Source organism: Acromyrmex echinatior, chromosome 5 (assembly GCF_024713525.1).
Source record: "Acromyrmex echinatior isolate Ae372 chromosome 5, ASM2471352v2, whole genome shotgun sequence".
Classification (NCBI taxonomy): Eukaryota; Metazoa; Arthropoda; class Insecta; order Hymenoptera; family Formicidae; genus Acromyrmex; species Acromyrmex echinatior.
This window is the reverse complement of record NC_141856.1, coordinates 15015709-15034703: the sequence shown is the minus strand read 5'-3', so window position 1 is coordinate 15034703 and position 18995 is coordinate 15015709. Positions and strand designations below refer to the sequence as shown.

At 34.1% G+C, this 18995-nt stretch overlaps 1 protein-coding gene across 1 annotated transcript in view; it reads left to right on the top strand.

Moving 5' to 3' along the window:
• mdy (diacylglycerol O-acyltransferase) overlaps positions 1-18859 on the top strand; it is a 101875-nt gene extending 83016 nt beyond the window's left edge. The window contains exons 9-12 of the mRNA XM_011065035.2: positions 4965-5009; positions 13692-13870; positions 17593-17743; positions 18201-18859. Coding sequence (XP_011063337.2) covers positions 4965-5009; positions 13692-13870; positions 17593-17743; positions 18201-18377 — 552 coding nt within the window. The 3' untranslated portion in view covers positions 18378-18859. The remainder of the gene's footprint in view (positions 1-4964; positions 5010-13691; positions 13871-17592; positions 17744-18200) is intronic.
• Positions 18860-18995: the final 136 nt, after the last annotated feature.

Below are 18995 nucleotides of genomic sequence, written 5' to 3'. Positions count from 1 at the left end.
TTAATCCTATTTGTCTTCCGCTGCGCTCCAGTAGCATAGTCTGGTGGAAGCGCGACTCTGGAAGTTGTCAGATCGAAGTAAATATTTTGATTGCCTGCAGAAAGGAGTTGAGTTGAATTCTAGGCATAACTCCAGACGTTAATTCGCCAAAAAACAGACTTTCTGCGTAATGAGTGTAGGAACACGACGTGGAAATTTATTTGACAACATTAAAAGCGTTTAAACTGTTCTTTACATATTTATTAGATATTTTGATGCAAATTGAATATTAATTACATGCTAAGATAAATGTGACATTTTATTTTTGGAAGAGAAGTATTATTTAAATAAATAATATTTTAAGTAAAAGCTTAGTTACAATACTTGATTATTGTAATTATTATATAATATGTGAACCTCGCATAATATAAATAATACCTGTTGTAATTTTTGTTAATATCAATAAGAACTTAAGAAGTATTAATATTTAACGACTCATCGATTTAGAAAAACTGCGAATTCTGTGATCGTCTCGCATCTGCCTCGTTCGTAAAAATTTCCATTAAACATCTACGACGTGCGTGCGTGATAAGATATCGGCTCTTCAGCCAAATGATGGCGCGATGTCTACGTAAGTACCTCTCGTACTTCGCCATGCCATTGTCGGCCAGCTGAGATTCAATCTAACTGAAGCGAATTCCCAGTATCTCGAGTACTCTCCCCGGCGGCAGGACAAGATGTTCGCGGATGCAAAGTGTAAATCTCTCGGTGCTAATTGAAACGACGACGCGCGAAGGAAACGACCAGTGGCGTTGAGGGGATTGGATGAGGTCGCTTCGTTTCCTCGACAGTACGATGGCAAGGAAATTTTTTTCTCACTTTTTTCTTTCCTTCCCGCGTTTATTTCTTTTTTTTTCAACCTTTCTTGCATTCCGGAATTTAGCAACATATATATAACATTGAAGTATCACGAGTAGAGTTCAGTTTCATACCGTTGCGAAAAGGTGACAACACTCGACTATATTACGTCGAATAAAGATGACGGATAGAGGACTTGAAGGAGGAAAGTGTGACGACAAGAGGCAATTCTTGTATCAGTTCATTGTATCTTTTCGACTTTTGCGTTTTTTTTAAATATATTGGCAGATATCTCGCTTTTAATAAGTGCCTTATTAACTTTAATTTACAGGGGTAGCGCACTATTGTCATACTATTTGTTTTAAGTATAAGACCTTTGTTTATAATGTGCGATCTTCACTTCCACCTAATTTCGATGTTGATATCATATCTAATAAAATTTTTACGAAGTATAGAATTTACTCACACTGTTAAAAGAATCGATATACCACAAATATAGTTTAATGACATAATTAAACGGTATGACGTTTCATGCGCACTGTATGAATATTTAACGGATATTTTATTGGTCTTACAGTTAAAAGAATCGATATACCACATATGTAGTTTTAATGACATAATTAAATGGTATACATTTCATGCGTTCTGTATGAATATTTGACGGATATTTTATTGGTATTTTTGCGATCATGATATATTCAATTTATTATCGTCTATATATCTGTAAATTTTTGTAAAGAGCACTATTCTTTGCATAGACATGAGAATCACAATGGTTGAAAAGTATTTTCTTTTCACACACCTTTACTCTTCATTCAAAAAGCAACGCTTTGATCGTTCGCGTTGCACAAACCCGGCGGAAATAAGATGGATAAAGAGAACGAATAAGAAATGGAATAAGAGAAGGAAAAGAGAGAGAAATGTGGTTCGGATATCTACGTGACGTTTTGGACGTGATCGTCCGGAGGAAAATCTATCCTGCTTTTATTTTCGATCCCTCGAATGCTCTTCACTTTCCCCTTCTTTCGTCTGCATCTCGAGTGCTGCTATTCATTCGCGAAGGTTCTCTCGAACCACCGAGCACCCTCGCACTCTGATTGGAATGCAATCATTTGGGAGACGCGGTGATTCCACGAGAATACAAATTCAACTAGCTCGTTCTCTCCGAGGAGCGTTTGTGTAAGCGATTTTATATTGATAAGGGCATCTTAGAGCTCTCCTTTTTCATTAACGATTATTTCTATGTCCTCTAAATCTTTTTTACCACCGTTTCCTCTTAAAGAGCTTCTTTTAATCGTTCAATTACACGCAGGAAGGCTGCGTTTTATAGTAGACAGTGTAAGCCGAGCTTGCCATTTGCCCCGGCTCGTAATTATCAGGCCGCGTAACGTATCGTGCCTCATTAAACCGAGTTGTAAAGTTGGCGCTAAGGAAACATGGAATCCTCGTTGGGACAACTTGTTGCTGTTGTAAAAAAATCATTTTCTTGGAGACGTAAACGTTTGTTTACGATACAGTGTTTAAACTTTAGTGCCACTCGTTTGAATCGCGTCCTTTCAAATTGAACTCGCCGCAATTATTTTTCAAGTTTCTACTTACGACGATAAAATTACAATAATTGATATACCATTGATCAGTAGTATATAAGCGGATAGATAATACAGCACGTTAATCGTTTCATGTGACACATTATCTTGCGGATCACTAGCTAACAATATCACTCTGTATCTCACCTTTGCCATTTTTCTGTTTATTCTGTCGCAACAGTGACAAACGCGAGTAATTTAATTAGCATTATGATATTGTCATGCTGCAGAATATTAACTGTAATAACGGCAATACGTCACGATAATTGCAATTAGCATGATCTAGTTGCGTGTGTTTCATTGTCATATTAAATCTATTATTTACTGGCAAATGAAATGCATTATCACTTTTAATTTACTAAAATACTTAGTTAATTTTTAAATATTTATTTTTGTAGATTACATTTTTATTAATTACAGTGAAAACGAGATTATATTTAGAAAAATAAATAGAAATATTCATTATGGTATTATAAAAAAAAGTATACCGGGGAAATATGTTTAAGTTTAAGTGTGTCATTGAAAAGAATTATTTATTGAATTATGTTAAAATATATATCTATAAACGAAGTATTTCGAGACTGGCAACTTCCCTTTACATTGTACAAAGAGATGCCGCTGTTTAAGGAGGAATGCGGCCATTGGCGCGTGCATACACGCATAGTAATGATGCGTTGAAGTTGCGTGGAAGCTCTGAAGGTATTTATTTGCAAACCTGGTATACACAAACGCGGTTGGGTGGTTGTTGTAGCATTTGGGACCTCTTGACAACCGCCACTTAAGCGAAACGCCGGAGGGACGACTTCCTTTCCTTGTGTTCAATTAGCGTCGTGTACGAAATATCAATTCCATCAGTGGAAAGCCCCTTATTCGCCATAGAGTATAAATCTATATCGAACAAGGAAGTATCGGACGTCTTTACCTGATATGGAATTATTATTAAATTTGATTAAAAGTTCGTTTAATTCAATAATATATTATAAGTGCATTAACAACATCTGGATCTCCATTAAACTTTGTTGATTAATTCTACTATTCAATGGATTCGCATATTAAATTTAATTATATTCGATACATGAAATTCTGTTTTCGATAAATATATGTTATCCCAATTTGGATATCAATAACATGCTTAAGGATGGACGGATATTATTATTCATCATTTATGTATTACCTAAATAAATCTGATGAATTTTTTATTACTATAATTCGATTCTTTTTAAAATAATATCCTGTAATAAAACGTAATACATAAATAAATAACTATGTCACAGATAGCGAACGTATATACATTTAAATAACATATATATACTTTAAGAATACATATCACTTAAATTTTTTTATATACTCTTCCAACTTTAGAAATTAATGCAATTGAATTAAAACGATTTAAAATGATAATTTATGATATCACGAAGAACAAGAACTAATTTTTTGAGATTTAATTAAAAATGTTCACAATATTAACCAGATTAAACATCTAAAATATAAAGATTAAATTATTGAGTTACAATAATCTAATGGAAAGTAATGTTTCTATATGAATTATTTGTCGAATTGGAATATTTTAATGAATAAAACATAAATCTCTAAATAATCTCTAATTTCTAAAATGTAATATGATAAGATTCAATCTCTTGATTTCTTGCGTGTTTCAAAACTTGTTCACCGTTGGTAGAAATGTATTCAATATCTGAAGACTATCTTGAGAAATATGTACAGATAATTAAAGGATTATTTTTATGTTTTTATTTATTAAAATATCCAGTTTTTGAGTAATGTTTATGGAGGCATTACTTTTTATTTAATTCTTACAAGGAATTAATTCTTTACAAAGATTGATAACCTTTTAATATATATTTATTCAATAATCAAACGCTCTTCATTTTAATCGCGTCATTATTCTTGAATGATGTAGTTGTCGAAGATATTAATGCTATATAAAACAATATTCCTCAAATAATAACAGAGTATCGATATCATATAACCGCATTTCGACACGCAGATTAAATTTTGCGGTTTGCTTCCTCGATAGTGACGTTAATCTAATTTCGCGTGGGCGTTCATCCGTAAGTAAACCTTTAATTGTGTTGCAACAGAGCGTAACATGTTGTACAGAGATACATATAAATATCGCAGCCTTTCCATTCAAAAGAATTGATGATTCACTTGATTTGATTTTAGCTGTCACGCACAACTCAAAATTTATATCGCGCACGATTGTGATGTTTTTTGCAAATTTTGAATTGTGTAATTCTAAATGCGATATGTGAAGTAATTCAGCTTCGAGTATATCGACGAGCTTAGAGCATATCGTATTTACGATCTTAAATCCAATTAGAAAATTACATTTTGTAGTTGGTAGCACGTTTTCGCCCTCTCACACCTACCCTCCTAACTCGCATTTGTTTTGCGTTCAGCTTTAGGGCATATCTGCTCATTCCTGCTCCCTCTTTCTCTTAACGCACCCCTTCTCCGTATGTTTCCCACGTATTTACCTTCTACATTAATAATCTCGTACCTCTCTCGTTTGCGTTGCAGAATATGGACGTAGCCAAGGCCTCCGAGCGTCTTCTCAAGCTGGCGGTGAGTATGCATACATGTCTCTATGTATATACGTGCAAATTTATAAGCGTGTGTCCGAAATAGATGGTAAGTCAACCATTTTAAAAGCTTTGTTGTAAGGTAAACTTAGAAGAAATGTCTTCAAAGGGGGCAAATATTTTTTTTAATATTTCATCAATTTAACATTATTGTTGCGAATAAGTAGACATTATTGCAAACATATAATTTGTTACATAAATTATTAAACATCTGTATTATTTTAACATATATATAAAAAGTTAAAAGTGTTAAAACAGAATGAAGATAATAATATACAGAAGTTTAGCTATCGAACGGAAAATTTTCTACACAAATAATCATCTTATTTGGTGAAAGCAAGTCTTGGCGTTGTAATTTATGTGTGAATTTTAATTATCAGGTCGAGTAAATTTTTTTACAATTACACGGAAAGAACGATTTTGCTAAAGTTTTTAAAAATTTAGGTAGATATACAGATCTGAAAATCTTTGTTGCACCATCAAAATGATTATCGTAAATGTAGGTGATCAAAATAATTATGTAGAGCGCACAAACTTGTTGCTAGACTGTCAAAACTTTTTGTAGCATTACTTATCATGAAAATCCTATACGTATTGTAAATGTAGGTGACTTGGGACAGTGTAAATAATTTGGACAGCATGTATGTTTGTTAAATTTAATCATGGAATCGATTCATGAGCAATTAAAGAAGGTTTAAAATTTAAACTTTCTTTAATGACTAATGATAAGTAATGCTACAAAAAGTTTTGACAGTCTAGCAACAAGTTTGTGCGCTCTACATAATTATTTTGATGGTTCAACAAAATTATTTTCAAATCTGTATTTAGTTAAATTTCTAAATACTCCAGCAAAATCATCATCTTCGTGTAGTGATAATTTAGATTTATCATCATCATATTGCGATACTGTTTTTATATTTTATGTGAAGAAAAGAGAAAGACAGTGTATATAGATACTTTCAACTTTCAGTGCTAGATTTTCGCTCTTTTTCCTCAATATACTTCTTACGAAGAAAGTCTCGAAGAAATATTTGCGAATTCAATCTCTCCCCTCCCGTAACAAAACGCAGTTTCCATCTGAGTTTTGTTACAACTACGAGCTTGTTCGACAGAACGCGGGATAGAGAAAACTTGTATTAAACTACGTGTCGTCGATAAATGCTGCGCTTAATATAACGCGTTGTAAATCTATTCCGTACATAAGTCTGCAAGCTGGCGCTAACTTTCTTGTACGAACATTTACCAAGAACATAATCCGGAATACTTAAGATAGAATTTCCAAATATATAATAAGAATATTCAAAATCCTTAAGATTATTCATAACTGTTCTCGCTGATTCGATGCTGTATATTTTATTTGTCAGTTTATTCATTATGTTCTTTCAATCTTTTTTTTTTTTAATCTGAAAGAATAGAATATGAGAGGCGGTTAGCTTCAATGTTCTTGGTTAGTGATCTTTACTTTACAATAAGTTGGATCTGTTACACGTCAGAAAATAAAATAAACTATCCGCGGAAACGTGAAATAGGAATGTTGTGTTTCTTCGAGGAAAAGCAAGTTTAGAAAGGGATACAGAGAGGATTCTGTAAGAGCTTCAGGGCCCTCGCAGGAAGTACGCCGGAATCTATGAATTCCTGATTTAAGTTTCGTCATGCGTCGGCCGTATTCCCGTGACGCTTCCGAGTGAAATATGCACGCTCGACGATGGAAAAAGGTCGTTTGTCGCCAACTCCGTAGAAAGATCGATGCACAACGATATGCCGAAGATGTTTCGATACTTCCGATTCGCCTGTTTTTTCTGCCACTATAAAAGCAGTTGCTGGAAAGTGAATATCGGAACAGTATAAATCTATCTAAGAGAACATAATCTTTTTGGAATAACCGGTTATGCATTTTTATAGAGTCTACAGAGGAGCCTTTACTTTCAACGATAGCTTCTTGTTGAATTTCAAGTCGATCTTTTCTTCGCCGTAGTTTAATCTTCAAACTATTGATAATCTTGGAAAGAAATTTTTGTAAAAAATAAACCTTATCTGAAATTATCTTAGCATTATAGAAGATTAATTTCTTTCGATATTCAAGTTATGTTATATAGCTGTTATGCTTTGTATTTTTAACTTTTGTGATAAAATAGATTAGATAGTCTTTGAATTTTTAATTTCTGTATCTACAGTTGAACGAATATACTATTAATTTCTTTTGATATTCAAGTTATATTATGTAGCTATTATTCTTTGTATTTTTAACTTTTGTGATAAAATAGATTAGATAGTCTTTGTATTTTTAATTTCTGTACAGTTGAATGAATATACGATTGCTTTCTCCGCACATCGGGAACGTATAACAAAAAGAAAGTAAAGAACTGAAAAAAATGGATTAGTATATGTGCAATGCAATAGTTTGTTCATGCAAGCGTCATAGCACTCATCGTGTTCTTGCATCGCGCGCCGACACGCTTCGCTACTCTTCGACATTCAGACCGGCCCAGGCGATTCCGCATCCGTTCGTCCGCCGTTGCTTGTTATTCTCTCGTTAGCCCGGTTGCTCCGGATCGGAACTAGCCGGCCGTAGTGTTTCGAGTGTTGGGCGGAGTTCAGTGAACCGAATTCAATTATATAAATTCGTCCCAAAGCGACTGTCCTCGGGAGCGTGTATAACGGCGCGCGGTAAACTAGCCCGCGTCCGGCCGTTCGGTAGACGTCGATTACTTGCGATTAAAACAGTAGACCGACGGTCGTGCATGATCGAGTTTTGTTATGGAACTTTCGTTCACTTCACGTTAATTGATCCGACTGTGCCCTATCCTGTTAATTATTGGCCCGTCGACTACTATTCGTCGACTCGCGTCATCGACCTTTATCACTGAGGCACCTCAACGTGCGACTATAATGGGGTTATAAAATAAATATGTAAGCTTTATTATCCTTACGAAAATCTTAAATACGACTATATATTTGTATTCTATATTTACATTACATTCTACAATTAGCATATTTGTAAATGATTATAAAATTGATCAATCAGTCGATATGAATGTGAGGAAAATATTTAATTATGATTGGTCGATTCTTCTTACACTGAGAAAAAAAATGTCGAAGTATTGCGAAGCAAATGTTTCTTCAATATTTATGAGTTACGAAAAAATTTGATTGTGATGACGAAATATACATTTCTGTGAAATATATCTCATTAATTGTAAAAAAAAAGATAAAATGACTTATTTGCTAGAAATAAAAGTTTATTTCGTCATATTTAAATAAAGATTTATTTCAGTGAAATAAATATGTTTCTTATAGATAAATTTTTGATTTATCTATTCATGATGACATTAATATCAAAAGTCAATAAAATATGACGAATAGATTTAGATATTAGAGCAAATATACATAGTACTAAAATAAATTTAAACGCACAAAAGAAAAAAAAAACCATATTTAAAAGGATATTAACTTCTTCAACTCCAGTATTCTTTACTTGAACTAGATTGAAGTCTCAAAATAATACTCATAGTAACATTGGTTATTGAAACAGAAAAAAGCCTTTGATGTGTCTTTTAATATCATACGATAGAGAGAGGAAAATATACACATATACGTATACAAACACATACATGTACGTATACCAGCCTCAGGGTAAAATAAATTTCTTCGTATAGAAGTAACCGTTCCTTTCCACCAAAGCAAGGCAAAGGATTGCTCATTTACGACAGCCGCGACATTCTATTTGTCCTTGCGCACGTGGAGGAAAAATAATTGTTTGCCGATCGCCGGACTAAGTCCGTCCCTCGATCTTTCGCGCACCCTTACTTTTCGTTTACACCGCAAATAGCCGCGAGGGACCATGGACCTCGGGATCAGTGTGACCGTCGTGGGTTAATTGCGGTTCTTATGTACGAGGGTGGCACCGGAAGAAACAGGGCGGAACTGCAATGCGGGACGGGACTTTAATCTCGTCGTAATGGGGAAACGCAATTTTCCCGCAGTCCGCTTTGCCAATGAGACCCTTTCTCTCTTCTGCTCCTAGCTCTCTTTCTCGGCTCGAACTCACCTTTTGCACACGCCCGCGTGTCAGTGCTTCGAAATCCCTTTGACTTTGAAAATCACTCGAAGTGCAAAACGGCTATAATGGCCGATTACCTCGTCTATCGATCACAAGGATTACAATATAGTGATAGGCACAATTTAATTTCTGACATAACATCGACTATGTAAAACATATTCGATGCCTTATCAATATAAATATAACTTTGAATAACGATTGATCATGTCAAGAGAAATATCAAAATACTGTAATTGTTATTTCTATTATCTCTAAAATATTTTTCGGCAATGAGATATAAATAGCCAAGTCTTCGTAATTGATCAATATCTACCCTTAATACGAGTCTTTTCGAACAATCTTGAGTGGCAATTTCGATTATATTCAACATTTGCATACTTTGTGAAATATAACCCCACCCTCCCGCTCGCAAGCCAATAGCTGACTCTCGATAAAGTTAAAAAATTCAATCCGTCCTCATTTACATTCTCTATCCCGACCGTTATTACTGGGTTATACCTTTCACATGTTAATGTCCTTCTAGACCTAGTAAGCGTAAGCCGTCTCCGATAGACAGGTACACGTCGTGCACCCTCGGGACAGGGAGAGAGAATGGCAGCTGAGGGGAAGGGTAATGTCAGCGATCGGGAAGAAGATGGAAAATATCGATTGCCAACATAATGCGATGCACGCGCTTAGGCAGGTCGACTTATTCTCCTACTTTTTTTTCCTCAACGACTACTAATGATGCGGATACGTCGATCCATATTACGCGCATGTAGAAAATCTCACGGATCGTCCGCAGCGTCTCGTAATACGATATTCCTGCATTATCGATGAAAATCGACTGCCGGATGGTGTACGTAAGCCAAGCACGCATTAATGTTATGCGGCCGGCGATGGGATCAAGCACGAATCGAACGGTATTGCTGGTTTCTTGCATGGGAATCAATGTTTGAGTCGCATCAATATGAATGAACGCTCTCCTGTTCGCGCGACTCGTGGATAATATTTTTTAGGAATTTTTGCTGGTTTCAGGATTATATTTCTTCCTTAGATTGATCAATAATCTGTATACAATTAACTTGATAAAAAAAATGTCTTCTCTCTAAATCTTAATCAGTGAGTAATAATACTTGGCATTGGATAATCATTGAAATTTAATTAAAAAAGAAACAGCATTTTATAATTAAAATACTAATATTTGCACGTTAATTTTATCTTCTTTATGCACTAAAATATTTATACACTAAAATAAGATTGGTTAGGTCAAATTAACTAATTTAGAGATTCCATCTTTAATTTATTGATTATGACATTGACATATTATTGGGACTGATATTATTAGGACAGTAATTATTTACTGATTTAGAGAGATTAAAGAGAAAAGAGATGGATTACGACGACTATGTATATTTACATTTCTGATAATGCGTGGCTAAATTTCAATTTCAAAAGATCTAAGAATTCAAAGATTGATATGTATCTAAATATTTATTAAAATAGATATAAAAATTTAAGGATTATCGAAAGATGGAAGTTTTCAGAATTCTATATAAATATACATGATGTACAAACGAGAATTTAAAGAATTGAATATCTGAGGAAATCAACATTTTTCTATCTTCAAAGTTTCTTACTAGTTTCTATCGGCGAAACAGTATACACCTGCGTATTCTTTGGACGCATCTTTATCCTTTCGGAAAAATTTTACATCTCTCATATAACTGTCTGAAAAGAAAGCACTTTCTTTTTAGGTAGCCTCTGGTCAAAAAAGCAGCTTAAAGTTTACCGCTTTTTCCTTTGTGGTATCGTCGACGTGTCTCAAACGATTCACTGGCTTCTGCTATAGTCTCTGTGCCACTATCTTTTTTCCCCTCTCCGTAGACCTCTTTCTTCTTCGGTAGCATTCCCAAGTAAACGAAATTAAAACGCCGAGGTAAGTTTTCCCGGACTACGTGGACGCCGGAAGAGGCTATAGGAATCAGGAGGAAGTGCTGAGGGCTTTCTGTCCTTTTTTCGCGAAAGTGCCACGAATGCCTGGCGGCACAAGAGACTTGACCTTTGTGCCTGGCAACATTATTAAGTCCTTTGCCTTGCGTGAGAGAGCTCGGTGGAAGCACGCGGATGATACCGCGACTCGGCAGCCTCGAAATGGCATCCGAAACGAAATAACTTCGAAATTCTTCGTCATGAAAGCAAGCGGTACGTCGAGAAATTTTCGCGAAAGTATTTGTATGATACTGAGGTCGAGCCCATATTCTTCTTTCTACTTTCCTTATTCTTTTTGTCGCTACTTCTTTGATGCGGAAACATTTATTTTGGTTGTCGTTGCATCACGAAAGGCATGAATGTCGAGCATAGAAGAAAAACAATCAATTTTAAAGTTGAAATAAAAAATAAAAATATGTAAAGAATGTAATAATAATAATATATCTACATAGCGATGAAATCATGTGTTGCTTTTTCTTTAGTTTTTTGAAAGATTATTTTAAAAAAGGAAGCATACATTAAGAAAGTATGGCTACAATAAAATACACAAGGACTTTTAACGTAGTATCATATTATGTACGCGATAAATGATCAAAGGCTCGGTTTAAGTCACTTCCATTAAAGCATAATTAAATGAACAGACGAGATAATTTATAAGTTCGTTATCAGTCGTCTCACTTTCATTTGCAGATGCGTAAATAATACTGTAATTCACTCGTCTCCGCGCCCTGATTATCCTTGTTTTAGTTAACTTTTTTAGTCATTATGGGGTGTCACATTTTATTCAGTCCATTAAGAACTTGATACATTGCATATGTATGTACATGAAAAAGCTTTGATAATTTTTTTGATCTTTTTATAATCGCAGCTTTTTTTTCTTGCCGTTTGCATTTCAAACGCATCTTACTACTCTTATACGTGTTTCTCGTTTGCGAGAATTTTTATATTACTGTTTACTACTTTTTTTTTTTAATAAATGTATCTTCTATTTTTAAATAATTCTCAGGATTTAAATATCTTGTAAAAGAAAAATATAATGTCTAGTAATATCTAATTAGAAACTTATAATTGTAAAGAAATATTAAAAATCATTTAAAATAAATCTACAATAAAATATCATTATTTCCACGCATTGTAGAAAATAAAAATATATCTAAATTATCAACTTTCTGTGTAAGAAAATTTACGCAGGTATCTCTCTACTTATGACTATTTTAAGTTATGGATTCTTAGACTTACGATCGATTCGCTAAGAATTAGAAAAGACCAAGAGTAAGTTAAACTGAGATTAAAATTAATCTACATTGATGTAAATCGGCATTTACTTTTTCATGTAATCTTATTATTATTTATGTTCAAAATGGTTAGTAATATTAGGTGTTGGAATTAATTCGTAGCGTTTTTTAATGAAAGAATGTTATTTATTTCACATGAGCATTAAAAAATACATTAATGAAAGTACTTCCCATCTCTTGTAAAACGCTACGAATTAATTCCAACACCTAATATAATATTACTAAAAGAGAAAAAATAATAAACATTTAGACCCATATTCAGAACGCGCTTTTCAACAAAAACTCGCTTTTATCTCTAAAATTCTATAGTATGCATAAATTATAGCATGTTAGCGCGTTAACATTGTTGTAAGCGCATTCTGAATACGGGCCTTAGTATATGATTACTATATGACTTATGATTGATGTCTCTCTCCTTGTCCTTAGAAAGATACTTGTATTATACTCTGCAAATAAAATCGTGAATATATTTATGAATTTGATATCAAAGTGGAATCACGTTTTTAATATATCAATATATTGAATATTAAATATTATATTAATATTACATATTTAAAATTTTATTTTTGGAAATGGACAATTGAAATTTCGAACTCATAAAATATTGACAAAATAATTTATATAAGTAATATTATATAATATGTAATTAATATTAATATTATATAATACATATTAAATAAACATGTAAAATTAATATTATATATAAAAATAAACTTAACATAAATGAGTGGAGAAGAATTATATTCCGTCATAGCGAGTCTTTCGGTGTTTTAGTATGTGTGTAAATTTTTACAATTTTCAGTTTAAAAAATTGTGCGCCGATTATTTGTCAGTCTTGAAACTTATTGTTAAATTAAAGCTATGCAATATCACACGTTAAAATAACAAGCAATTTAATATTATTAATGCTAATAAGCATTTTTAAAGTATTGTAAATAATTTATTGTAAAAAATATCAATATAAAAATATCTCAAGTGCGATTCGAACCTAGATCTTCTGAATTCCGTATAGGCATCTTATCAATTGGATCATTGAGACATAAATAAGTTTACCTTATGTTAAATAGATTAATACATTCTATTCTATTAAACTCTTAAAACTCTTTCTCGATTCTGTTATAAATGACATTCTGCGGGTGATATTTCATTTGTGCGTTTTTGTTATACGACAAATTTTTCAAGCCTGTTGATTGGCTATGGAATAGAGAGATCTGAGGAGCTCTCTGTTCTGTACACATTTGTCGTACAACAAAAACGCACAAATGAAATTAGTAGCATCCTGCAACTGTAGTGATTCTAACCATTTATACTTATATATTAAATTTTTTTATTGTTTCAGATACCAAATCATCTAGTATGGCTTTGCTTTTTTTACTTGACATTTCACTCCTCTCTCAATCTGTTGGGCGAGTTACTACACTTTGCAGATCGGAATTTTTACAGTGACTGGTGGAACGCCAACAATATCGATACGTTCTGGAGAACTTGGAACGCGCCGGTGCATCGCTGGGCTCTGAGGTAAATAAACCATTTTATTTATAGCAATACTTGATATGAGAAGCTTCTTTATTATGATTTTTATAAAATTAATTGAAAATAATTGTTCAATTGCGCTATTGTTATTACATATTCATACATAGCTTATTGAGAGATAAAAATGCAATTTTTATTTGACTTTACATTAATAATAACGAAATGTTTTTTAAATTTTTATAATTGATATAGATAAATATATTTTTCATTTAAAACATTATGAGTTATATTATTAGTTGAAATATTGCCATTTTTAGAAATGATAACGTGATTATCGTTATATTTTGAACATATTGATGGCTGAATGAATTATTGCAGTAACTGGATTTATTATTAGAAAGCTCATTAATTGTAAGAAGGAACATGATAAAATGACAGCTATGATCGAATATATGATAACTAATGTGTGTTATTAGAAAGTCTGTTAAGAAAAAATATATAAAATGATAATATAATATATATAGATAGCCGTTTATTGAATGTAATTAATGAATATATGTGCATAAAATGCATGCAGCTAGATGTTTTCGATATAGAAACTTCTCTTCTTTTACATAGACTGAACGTTAGATCACATTATCGTTATTGGCGAAAAATGTAATTGAATCTTCTTAAAGAGGAGCATACTTATTAACGAAGTTTAACCTCGGTTAGATTGAACAGAGGAAAGTCGATCAAAGGTCCGACTTGTAGTGACGGCCTCATCTCTTTACTTCTTCGACCATTTTTATCTCTTTCTCTCTCTTCCTCTCTCTTTCTCTCTCTTTCTCTTATATACCTCTCCCTTATGCTATTTACCCTTTGCCATCTCTCCATTCCGTAACACTCAGCTTCTCGCGTACCTACCTTCCACGCTATAGAAGGAAAAACTCTTCCGGCGCTTTACTTTGCACCTTTGACTTGGCTGTAGAGATAACATGATTATATAATAATGCAATACGCGTCTCGCTGAGGTTATTTCACAGCTATGACCGTCATTTCAACGTAACATTCGTGCATCGTAATTCTGACACGCCTTACCTATTATGTACAAACATCAAGTAGATAAGGAAAAATGTCGGTCTCTAACACTTTTGTGTACTCAATTTTCTTTGTGTAAAGTTGCAAAAATTTCATTAACCTAATAAGCTTGTCGACATTATAAGAATAGAGTTTTTACATACAAATTTTCGCATAGCTATATACATGTATGAGGACATTACGTGAGACATTACATGAGAGACAGTTTTTCGTTTTATAAGAATGGGCTTCCTTGCGAAAACCTTTTATTCCGCCTAAAATGTCTCCTTCAACCCATACATCTTGGCTGTCGCCGCCACATTAGATTATACATCCCCCGCTCAATACAATCAGCGAACTTCCGAAAGACTTTTCTAGCGGGCCTTCCATCTTCTACGGTTACCCATCGCACGTGCACCTAACAACTCGAGCCCATAGTGACGACCTCCTTTCAAGAACGCGCCGGTTCTTTGTACTTCGAAAGTAGCCCAAAAGAAAGTTTAAATCCCTGTAAAAGTGGCCGTACGAAGTTCTTATTATGTGACCGAGATAAAAGGGAATCGTTGGAATTGCCACGTACAAACTGCACAAGGTTTACCATGAATGTCGTGTAAAGAGTCAATCTATTGCTTTTCGTGTAGAATATTAGAAATTTCGTGACGGGATACTTTGAGATTCTTACAAGGGTTCCACGTTTTTCTTTGATATCTCATAGTCATCATTAAGCTTGAATAAAATTTCTGTTGTGAAGAAACTTAATTTGATCATGCTAAAGAGAATCGCGTTATTTAAGTTAGTTCCGACAGACATGACGTAATATGGAATAGTAGCCACTGCATAACAAGAGCGGGATTGTCTTATAGCATACCCTTATAAAACGCGACACGTACCATGAGAATGACTGGCCATGCTCTCTTTTTAAATGACATAAAAATGGAGAAAAATAGGGATCGCTAAAGAGATGCCGTGCGAGTTTTCGCGACATGAATTTCAAACCCAGGCGCTGCTCGCGTTTCCTTTTTACCTCGACGACGCATCTGCCCGCTTACGTCGCTCGCCCGTTTTTTTTTTTCTCCACGACTGAGATACGCAGTTGCATTTGCAAGCTGCGACTGGCACGCAGCCATAGTATACGCGGCAATGTGGTCGAGGTGAAAATGAAAATGCTCTCCAGAGCGAGAGGTACGACGAGATACGTACAGAGGTGTGTCGTTGTTGACGAGAACGTTGAGACCACTGCCGACGCCTTTTCAGGTTTGTAATGGGAAAAGCCGATACGCATCGTGATGCGCACTTAAGACTGTTTATTCCCCGCGACGCTTATAATACCTACATAACTGGAGATATTCCCGAACGTCTTGCGCGAAGGAGACGTTCGCTTCAGTTGAAGGAAAAGAAAGCACGATGCAATGCGGAAGAAGGATCTGACGGTAGCAAGAGTTCTGAGGATGCGGCGAAACGTGCATGGCCCGAAATCCTTAGAACTGTCGTCGTATCACCTTTGAATGTTCTCTGCTTCCTGCTGCTTTCTTCTCATATTTTTTTTTCTCGTTCTCTCTCTCTTTCAGTACGTTCTTCTGTATTTTTGCTCTCTTTTCGATGCATCTTCACTGATAGCCAAGCGGCTAACGACTCTTTCCCGAGTTGCTCCGATTCTACTTGTTCGGCCATACAAACGAAAACGATAATGGTAGAGTGTTGCCAAACCGAAATGTTGCGAAACTTTTCTGAATATTGCTTTAATTTTTTGGAGCGACTTCGCGCCGTCGTACTTTTTGTTTGCCTTATCGGCCTAACGACTTTTGCATTCTGTAACACAACTACCGTTTGAGAACGCGGATACCATAGAAATGCGTATTCCTTTGTGATAATAGTATTATCGGCATAATAAACGAAACGTGCTCTAAATATATTTTTTCCGGGTTCTCTACGATTAGAATCAAGATCTTTAATCGATTGAACCTTTTTAGATCGTTTTCTATTATTGAATGTGCAATTTTGTCAGAACTACGTGACTAATATAAAAGTATCATAAACAGGAACAAAGAAAAGAATTCACATTCTAATATAAAAATATTTTTTGCATTTTATTTTTAAACAAAATCCACGAATGAAAATTTGATTTACATTCCAATTTATATTACATTCCAATATATTAAGATATTTTTATCATTATTGAATTAACGATTAATGCAATTTGTGATGTTATTTCCAGCTTTATGATTATGTTTCAAATTTAACAAACCGAAACGATGTGCAGTTTATAAAGAACTGCAAAATTTATTTGCAAAGCTGCATATGAATATTATTAAGCATCAAGATACTTTTTAATCGAAAATAGGATATATTTTTTCTGTTAAGTTTCGATTCATTATCGATTGTGGTTTAAGCTTAATAATTTTATTAACTTTATTAACATTTTTAAAACTTAACTTCACTTAACTTGATGATAATGTAAAAATTGTATTTTTTTAACTATGATTAATCACAAAATTAATGATTTCGTAACTTTAAAAGTTATTTACTACAAAATCGTCAGTGATTAACTATAAATAGAAAAATGCGATTTTAATATTACCATTAAGTTAACTCTAACCGTCTAAATTAACCAACAAAAACAGAGCCTTAATTGATTTACTCTTATCAATCTAATTTCCACTTATAATTTGAATATATTGTATTTTATTGATGATACATTTATGTTACAGACATCTCTATATTCCGATAGTAGAAATGGGTTATGGTAAAACCACGGCGTCGTTGACTGTCTTCTTTATTAGCGCTTTCTTCCATGAGTATCTCGTCAGTGTACCCTTAAGAACGTTCAAGATATGGGCGTTTATGGGTATGATGGGGCAGGTAAGAACTCCTTGCTTTCGCTTTGTGCCTCTTATTGATTGTGCAAATATTGACTCTATTGTCAAGAAATTCTTGTTGATTCCTCAAAGACTCTCTTCGGCTTTAGACAATAATATTCTGGATTGCTGAAGATTGCTGTTGGATCCTGGAAAATAAGATAAAGGATTCAGTCAAGCTGTAATTTCAAATAAATTAAACATAATCAAAGGAAGAATATGTATAAAGAATATTATATAAAGTAATTGGGGTTAAATTACTCTCTTAATAGACGTCGGTTAATATGTCTTTAATTGTCATGTAGATTTCATATTCCGGGATTTCAGACGTTGCAACATCATTTGCTATGCTTTACATGAAATTACGTGATGCACTACATCTTGTATGCACGTACAAGATCTACCCTGTCCGTTCCTAAGTACGGAAATTCCGGTCGTGCAACGCTAATTGTTCATTCTAGCTACCACTGTCGGTGTTGAGCAAGATGGCGGAACGATACTGTGGCGCCAGATGGGGCAACATCGTCGTATGGGCAAGTCTCATCATCGGGCAACCACTTTGTATAATGATGTATTATCACGATTACGTCGTAACACATTTTGGCGAGATTCTGCTTGAGGACTATTCCATGATATAAGGGAGCTAAAAAGCATAGAAATGAAGAAAGAACTCTTCGAAGAAAGCAGAGACTCGCGATTTGTGACTTCTTCGCGACACTGTCGATTCTTTTTTCATTGATCGCGTATTCACGTAACTTCCGGCTTGTATTTCGCGCGAATATACCTCGAATTGTTATCCCGTAGTTTAGTTATTGTGTGATGATTTTTACATCCGTCTGTATATTTTGATAATAGTGCCTTAAACGTAACTTCGCGCTGTATGAATGGCGCGTCGAATATGAATGTTGAAGCGAAATCGAGATTATTGATCAAAAATACCATTATATTATGTTTCTTAAGAATTTTCTAGTAATATTTGAAAGAGCTGTAAATAGTTACCAGCACCTATATTAGGTGTGTACAACAGAACTTAATAATTTTTGTACATTAACTTCGCAGTCGTGCTTCCTCGCCGGAAGAGGCAAAATTGTTATCGAATAAATAAGATATTTCACATTGATCTTGTTGAATTTCGTCCCGCGTCCTTAAGAATAATCACAGAGGGTCACTAGACTCAGGTATTAGATATCCTTTCAGCCGGAAACTGAAGGACTGTCTCGTGGATCGTTGAAAAAATTGCTTTTTAAGGGCATAAA